General features: G+C 46.7%; 1 protein-coding gene across 2 annotated transcripts in view; it reads left to right on the top strand.

Moving 5' to 3' along the window:
- The window catches only part of SIDT1 (SID1 transmembrane family member 1), a 95,429-nt gene that overhangs the window by 28,587 nt on the left and 58,065 nt on the right, over window positions 1-8,777 (top strand). For both annotated transcript variants that reach the window (XM_024202427.1, XM_024202426.1), the window contains 3 exons: window positions 3,644-3,765; window positions 5,149-5,319; window positions 7,847-7,889. In XM_024202427.1, the coding sequence (XP_024058195.1) occupies window positions 3,644-3,765; window positions 5,149-5,319; window positions 7,847-7,889 (336 nt within the window). The remainder of the gene's footprint in view (window positions 1-3,643; window positions 3,766-5,148; window positions 5,320-7,846; window positions 7,890-8,777) is intronic.

Genomic DNA, 8,777 nt, shown 5'->3' with positions numbered 1-8,777 from the left:
CCCCCCCTTGCCTTTTTCCTTTTTTTCCTTTGCAGTTTAAGGTTGAACATTACTGTGGGTTTTCCTTGCTCAACTCTCCTTCTTGGCACCTGGTCAATTTCAGCCTTGTTTCCCAGCCTGGCCTCCTCTCACATGCTGACAGCAGAAAGAGGTGTGGGGCAGCCCTCCCTGCAGCCACTCGCTGCTGAACTTTTCAACTCCACTAATTTCAACATTGGTTAGATATCTGTAACCATCATATGTTTGCTGCAGCTTGATTACTCAGACTTTCCGTGAGTGGCATTGACAGATCAATGTATAGTAATAAAGTATCTCACTTTCTGTTCCTTGGGGGAGTTGGATTTTTTTTTTCCTGGAGCAATTTAATTTTCTATGAGCCTTTTTCCTGTTTTTTTTTCTGCAGAGTAAGCGACACATGTTCTTTAACAAGTGAAAGATCACTGAGTTTTAACAGTTTTGATTTACCTAGATGTTCGTATCAGCCTGCATGCAACTCCAAAGATCAGTTTGACTAATTGCACTGTTTTATTTCAGCTCAAAGAGGAGCTAAAGATTTTCCTTGGACTTTCTGCTCTGAAATTTGCAGCAACAGAGTCAACTAAACATGCTGATGTGTGATTATATTCTGCGATTATTTCCCCAATATGCAAACATGTGTAAAAGCCAAAAAAAAAAGGAGGAGGGGGCCGCCAACATTTTTTTTGCTTGGGGCGGCAAAAACCCTAGAGCCGGCCCTGGCTGTACCTATTTTTAGAAATCTCACATTGGTATCTTCTTTGCATTTTGTCAAATCTGCCGTGAAAGTGTTCTTAAAACAAATGTGCTGGGTCATCATCCGAGACTGCTATAACATGAAATATATGGCAGAATGTGGGTAAACCAGAACAGGAGACATACAATTCTCCTCCCAAGGAGTTCAGTCACAAATTTGATTAACGCATTATTTTTTTAACGAGCATCATCAGCATGTCTTCTGGAATGGTGGTCGAAGCATGAAGGGGCATATGAATATTTAGCATATCTGGCACGTAAATACCTTGCAATGCCAGCTACAAAAGTGCCATGCGAACGCCTGTTCTCACTTTCAGGTAACACTGTAAATAAGAAGCAGTATCTCCCGTAAATGTAAACAAACATGTTTGCCTTAGCGATTGGCTGAAGAAGTAGGACTGAGTGGACTTGTAGGCTCTAAAGTTTTACATTGTTTTGTGTTTGAGTGCAGTTATGTAACAAAAAAAATCTACATTTGTAAGTTACACTTTCACGAAAAAGAGATTGTACTACAATACTTGTATGAGGTGAATTTAAAAATACAATTTCTTTTGTTTATCATTTTTAGGGTGCAAATATTTGTAATAAAAAATGATACTATAAAGTGAGCACTGTACACTTTGTATTCTGTGTTCTAATAAAAATCAATATATTTGAAAATGTAGAAAAACATCCAAAAATATTTAATAAATTCCAATTGGTATTCTATTGTTTAACATTGCGATTAATTGTGATTAATTTTTTAAATCGTGATTAATTTTTGAGTTAATGGCATGAGTTTACTGTGATTAATCGACAGCCCTAATTTATATCAATATGACTAATAGTTGAGCTTTAAGCTTGTGGGTTATCTGCATCCTATATCTTCTATTGCTTCTTGTACCCTGTATTGCCATTTATATATTCTCTAAGAGTCTCACTGAGTATTCAGACAAGGAATTCCACAATTTAGATGCCCTAACAGAGAAATTTCCTGAGAACTCGTCTAGTATATTGTATTATTTACTGTATTTTTTTTATTTTGTACTTTTTATATTGTATTGTTTACTTCTACTTTACTTACATACGCAATTAGTTCAAAGAATTTGTCTAAAATTTATTTTTGTCATGATGTCATCGTTACAGAGAGGGATGCTGAAAATGAAGATTATTATTCTATTTTTACAACTTCGCCTTTCTATATATGCAAATTTAAAGCTTTCATGTTTATAAATTCAATCCTTTCTGTGAAAATAATAAATTCCTTTTTTTTTTATTTATGGTATTGGGCCTCTTGACATAGCTTAAGGCCTCAGAATGTCATAATCTGACCCTGGCTGTATGTGACTGTATTCCATCACAGCGATTGTGTGTAGTTAGTGCATGAGACGGGGGCCTGCAGGCAGGGCCGGGTTTAGGTTTTTTGCTGCCCCAAGCAAAAAAGTGTTGTAGGGTAGCGGAGCCCCGGACAGCAGGACACGGGCCCCGCATGGCAGCGCCCCACCCTCTATGGCCCCGCTGCTGCTGCTGCTTCTGGCTGCCCTGCCACAGTTCCTGGGCAGCTTGGGCCGTTTTGCCCAGCCCCGGCTGCGGCGCTGGGGGCGGCCGCCCTGTGGCACCTGCAGGTGGCTCCGTGTGCCCCGTGGGGCGGCCCCCAGTCCAAGTGTCCCCTGCTCAGAGCCTGCCTGGCCCAGCCACAAGGTGCGGGTGCTGCTCCCCTGCGGTGCGAACCGCAGCGCCCCCAGGGTGCCCCCCGCGCACGATGCGCTGCTGCTACCAGGGCCGGCTCTAGGCTTTTGCCACCCGAAGAAGAAGAAAAAAAAAAAGATGGCCGGAATGCCGCCCCTGAAAATGTGCCGCCCCAAGCACATGCTTAGTTTGCTGGTGCCTAGAGCCGGCCCTGCCTGCAGGAAGAAAAAGGATGATCCCATGGGTAAGGATTGGACTGGTATTCAGGAGAATGGGGTTTCATCCTCATCCCTGCTACAGACTCCTGTGGAATGCCAGGCAAGTCACTATTGGATGTGGCCAGGTGTCTATATATAGAGAGAATGCCCCTTGCCCCTGCCCCAACGTGATCTCTAGGAGACAGGCAGGTCTTGTGTTACAAGCGCTGGGATTCAGGAAACTGAGCTCTGGCTCTGCCACTGTCATCTTACTGGCAAAATCACTTCCCCACATCTAGGCTATTTTGCTTCTCTGTGAGACTTACAGTCCTATTTTGGCCCATTGAGGGTTCAAGAGTCCGTTTGGGCTTGAGGCTCTGGGAGTTTGAGTCTCTTTCTCGGGCTCTGGGGGAAATCTCTCAAACACAGCTTGCTCTCCCTCCTCCCCCTCCCCCGCTCAGGAGTGGGGTTGGCACTGTAGTCAGGGCCCTGGGGGACGTTTGGGTATGGTGCAGACCTGACTAGCCAGTCTGGTACTTGGTGTAATACTTTCAAACTGGCAGTAGTGACTAGGCACTGTTCATTGATGAGATGATGGCTCATAGGAGGTGCTGGCTATTTCTGGAGCATTATTGTCCAGGCCGACCTCTGAATCTAACTCGCTGAGACCCCTGCCTTTGCTTTGCCAATGACACCCGCCTTGACTAGTCACTCCTCCCTCAAGCACTCGTGTGCTTCTCCCATGCCACCCCCTATGTGTGGGGAAATCCAGGGAAAACTCCCCATCAAACTTTGTGATGCTGCCACCTTCTCCCTTCTTAAAACCTACCTCTGCTGGGACCCCTACAAACGCTCCCCTCTGCCACTGGGTGAGGAAACAGCAAGCTGTATCTTCTGCTAACCCCCTGCGTGCTGCCAGGGAGTAACAGAACAAGGGAGTGAAGGGACTGGGGCAGCATGTTGTGTAGTTTCCACTAACACTTGCCTTTCCATCTATCTTCCCACAGGTGGATGCAGTGCGGGTGTATGTGAAGAGTGACTCTGAGGACCTGCAGTATCCCATCCTGTTTGTAGTTCGCCAGCAGAAGGGGGTCCTGTCATGGCAAGTCCCTCTGATTTTTCGAGGCCTGTAAGTGGCAGAGATTCTCTTTGCAGTTTGTAACAGGCGGGTTGTCCCTCCTTCCCCAGTTGCTAAATCTCACCATTTTACTGTAAGTCTGGGAATACTTGGTGCAGTGGCTTGTTTAAGTTTCCCATGGTCTCACAATTGCTGGCATCCAACTTGTGAATTTTCTCTTGGTCAAAATGATTGACATTTCCCATTAGCAAGGTAAATTGAACAGATTGATTCAACTTAGCAATGCCCTGTTTTCAAAGTGTATGTGCAGAGCATCCTGGCCCCTGGCTCTCCTGTGGTTGGCCACACTGCCAACTGGCCACACTATGGGCTACTCACAGTTGGCAGATAGCCTTTGCACTTCCTCTTCTTATTCACCAGCATGCTCTTCTCCCCCCCCATCCCTCAAATGCTGTGCAAAATACGACATGCTGAGAAAATACAGGGGAGACACTTCTCAAAAGCATCAAGCTATGTCCTCAGGCATTTCAATCTGTGAGATACACACACCACACCTCTTTTACAGCTACTTGGAGGGGTGTAGTTAAATAGTTCTTGGCTCTTGTCAAGATTTTACTGTATCTGGCTTCATGAGCCAGGGGAGCAGATGGTAGGCTGGGACACCCAGAATAAGTCACTACAGTTGCAGGAGGGAACATTTCTGCATTGCATTTTGCAAATAGAGGTGAATTTCTGAATATCCCCTCAGTGTGGACTTGTCCCAACAACGGTTGGTGAACCTGCCTCTGTGATCCACCAAGTCCTGCAGAGCATCTAATTGATAAACTGTGAGAGGAGGGGCCTATAACTGGTACATGCATCCCATCACTAGCACTTGCACAACTCAGGAACTGGAATTGTTCCTAACCAGTGACCTCCAGCACACCTCAACCACATGATGCTGCAGCACACAATGGATAGGCACGCGTGCCTCCACCACCAAACTAATTTCCAAGGGGGGAGGGATAGCTCAGTGGTTTGAGCATTGGCCTGCTAAACCCAGGGTTGTGAATTCAGTCCTTGAGGGGGGCCATTTAGCGATCTGGGGCAAAATCAGTACTTGGTCCTGCTAGTGAAGGCAGGGGACTGGACTCAATGACCTTTCAAGGTCCCTTCCAGCTCTATGAGATAGGTATATCTCCATATATTATATTATAACTGACTCATAGCAATCTGGGGTTAAGCTTCCAAATGCTAATCCCCATTCAATTCTCCTTGCTGAGGCAGACTTGCACTGCAGCGGAGTTCCAGGGAAATGGCCTTGCACAGCCTCGGGTTCTGAAGCCACTGCTGGTCATCCTGGGTCTGTCTATCTCTGCTAGAATAGAAGGAAGGCATTTTTCTGTTCCATTTTATTTGGTGGCTGTTGGCTTTTTTTCCTTTTGGCTGCTGTAGTTACCAGAGGACCTACAACTACCAGGAAGTGAGCCGTACACTCTGCCCTTCAGAACCCACGCCTGAGATGGGACCCTCTGAGCAGATCATATTTGTAGATGTGGCTTCCATGGCACTGTTTGATATTGAGTATGAGCTGCTGGTCACGAGGCTCAAGAGCTTCCAACTCACGTAAGCAGGATTTGTGAACGTGTGCAAGTGGGATTGTCGTGTGTGTGTGTCTGCGTGCGCGCTCGTACAGGGTGGAAACTGCTCCCACTCACATCTAGGTAGATACAAGGATAGTGCCTTCAATTACGCTTTCTTCACATCCTAGGAGAACACATGAGATGAGAAACTTTTTTTTATGGGTGGCACTGAACGGGGGAAAAAATCTAAGGCACTAGCCTCCCCGCTCTTGCAGTTTTAGACCAAAGCTTTCCTGAGTGTGGTTCCCCAGGTAGGCTCACTTCCAGCTGCAAGGGACCAGAGACTCTCAGCTGAGACCATTTATCTGGTGGGGTCACTCGGGTCGTTCCTCAGGATCACCATGCCTTAGGGCTCTGTCTCCCTGGGCTACAGGAATGAAGCACCATCCTCACTTTTATGAAAGACTCTGCCTCCTGGATGGGCTTGGTCTGAAGGTGGTCCCCTGGCTTTCAGGGTAAGGAGAAACCCATTCCTCAGGCAGGAGGAAGTCAGCCTCCCAGTGACTTCAGGCCCACTGGTCAGGCCTAGGGCTGTGGCTTGGAGCAGCCCTGTTCTGTTGCCTCTTTGGACTAGAAGGAAAGGGACAGGTCACTTCCTCCTTCCTTCTAAGAGCCCCCCAAGTTACTCCCTCTTCCTGCTTAAATAGCTGGCCTGATGAGATTAGGTGGAACTCTTCTCTCCAGCGAGTGGACTAAGCTAGAGCCCCCAGGTAGGGCATGCCTTCTGTCAGACTCTCTTTGAAGGGAATTAACTCCTTGCCTCCCTGATACAGCACAGGATGCACACACCTCCTCTCAGGGTGGCAATGGAGGTGCCACACCAGAGAAGACTAGGGATCCATTTGACCAATATTCAATTCCCAGCCATGGCCAACACCTGATTCAGAGTAAGGTGAAATCTGCCCATAATTCACCTCAATAGCTATGCACTGTTGTGTGGATAGGGGATTCCTTCCTGACTGCTGCACCGATGACCTGGGGCCCTGAAGCATGAGGTCTGATTACTTCTATTGAAACCTGAGCATAACATTCTCCTGTCCTCTACCGAAATCCATCCCCAGTCTGACTCGTGACCTTCTGCACTATTTTTTCTTTAGTTTAAATTGAGCTTGGAGATTGTCATTGTGCAGTAGGTGCTGATTGGCAGAGTGCTCAGCTAGAGCACCCAGGCAATCAGGAGCCTGCGCATTTATTTCTCAAAAGAAATAGGGAGTCAGTTCATATCCTTGGGATAAGTGCTCAGAGGGGAGCTCCTTCCAATGTGTATGGGGTGGGAAAGGATCGGCTGCTTTGGTAGCAGGGTTCCCTGCATCTTCCTGAGCAAGATTCCTGTCGGTCTGCGGGGATCTGAGTGGAAATGGGATAGGCAATGGGAAGGAAGCATATCTTTTTCTGACACTTGCTGGGACAGCCAGAGGTGGCATGGTTCCAATGGAAAGTCAGGGGCTCTGCTCCACAAGGGAATCCCCGGCAGATAGGGTGACCAGACAGCAAGTGTGAAAAATCGGGACGGGGGTGGGGGGTAATAGAAGGCTATAAAAGAAAAAGACCCAGAAATCGGGACTGTCCCTATAAAATCGGGACATCTGGTCACCCTACCGGCAGAGCAGCTCCGATGAACCAGTGCTGGCAGAGAGGTGGCATAGAGCCAGAGGACTTCTATGCAGACGGCTTTGTGCCCCCATGGAGCTCTGAGATCTGTGGGGTTTGTGGACCAGCTATCCTGCTTTCTTCTGTAGGCTGGGGTTAGGTGGGAAGTCCCCACTCCCACGAAGGTAAGCTGTGTCAGTTTCTTGGCCCCTCCATGAGTATGTCTGCAGAGGGGGAGACAATTTAGGCTAGGATTATTTTCAGCACTGCTGCTGTCAGAGATGCTCTCAGATGGGCTGATGCAGGGGGAGGGGGATGCAAGGCCAAGGCTTCTATACCAGCTCTGAGAGGTAAACCAGCTCCTGGTTTGTAGATTGGCTGAGGCCTACAATAGAATGACTCATCACTGTATGTGGCTTAATCAAGCTTTAGTTCAGGGATGACTCATCACCTCACCTCACACCATGTTCTTAAGTGTGATCCTCCCCATGCCAATATGAGGGAACTGGGGTTATTTAGTCTGCAGAAGAGAAGAGTGAGGGGGGATTTGATAGCAGCCTTCAACTACCTCAACGGGTGTTCCAAAGAGGATGGAGCTAGGCTGTTCTCAGTGGTGGCAGATGACAGAACAAGGAGCAGTGGGGGAGGTCTAGGTTGGATATTAGGAAACACTATTTCACTAGCAGGGTGGTGAAGCACTGGAATGGGTTACCTAGGGAGGTGGTGAAATCTCCATCCTTAGAGGTTTTTGAGGCCGGCTTGACAGAGCCCTCGCTGGGATGATTTAGTTGGTGTTGGTCCTGCTTTGAGCAGGGGGTTGGACTAGATGGCCTCATGAGGTCTCTTCCAACCCTAATCTTCTATAATTCTATAAGGCAGTTAGTGCAGCAAACTCCTCTGAGGCCTTATTCTGGAACTAGGCAGGACCAACACCATAGCTACGCAGCAGCATCTCAGGATCAAGCAGCACTGAGATCCCCTCTGCTCCCCATCCTGCTGATCACTTTTTCCATGCACCACTAAAGCTGGTTGAAATGTTTTTGGCATTGCTTTTTCCATTGGACAATGCCAATTTGTCGCATTCGAAATATTCAGCAGGAATGTGTTTTCAACAACCTTTTTTTGGGGGGGGAGGGGAATTGAATCAAAGTAGGGTGACCAGACAGCAAGTGTGAAAAATCGAGAGAGGGGGTGGGGGGTAATAGGCGCCTATATAACACTAAACCCCAAATATCGGGACTGTCCCTATAAAATCAGGACATCTGGTCACCCTAAATCAAAGCATGTTAATAAGAGTTAACTTTATTGGAATGGAATACTTTGATTTTTCCATTTCAAACTGTCTGTTTCTAAATGTATTTTATAACTCATAGTATAATATAAAATAAATAATTCAAAATAAAGTATGAAAAAATATAGATTTTTTTTAAATTGAACAGTTCATTTTACAGAAACTTTGTGAAATGTCAGCTCTTTATTCTGATTTCAATTTTTTTTTGTTAAATATTGGACTTTCCCTCGGAATAGAAATTCCAGTTCCAGATCAGCTCCGTGTACTACCCTGTCCCAGCACGAAGGGCCTAACTCTCTCTCCCAGTGCTTAAAGCAAATAGGACTAGTTTGAAAAGAGCCCTTCTGTCGTAACTATAAAGGGAAGGGTAACAGCCCTCCTGTGTACAATACTATAAAATCCCTCCTGGCCAGAGACTCCAAAATCCTTTTACCTGTAAAGGGTTAAGAAGCTCAGGTAACCTGGCTGACACCTGACCCAAAGGACCAATAAGGGGACAAGATACTTTCAAATCTTGGTGGGGGGAAGGCTTTTGTTTGTGCTCTTTGTTTTGGTGGTTG

This window comes from Terrapene carolina, unplaced genomic scaffold (genome assembly GCF_002925995.2).
Source record: "Terrapene carolina triunguis isolate 2854851 unplaced genomic scaffold, T_m_triunguis-2.0 Scaffold242, whole genome shotgun sequence".
In the NCBI taxonomy this organism is placed as follows: Eukaryota; Metazoa; Chordata; order Testudines; family Emydidae; genus Terrapene; species Terrapene triunguis.
The sequence above is the reverse complement of the archived record's forward strand: the minus strand, read 5'-3'. Positions and strand labels throughout refer to the sequence as shown.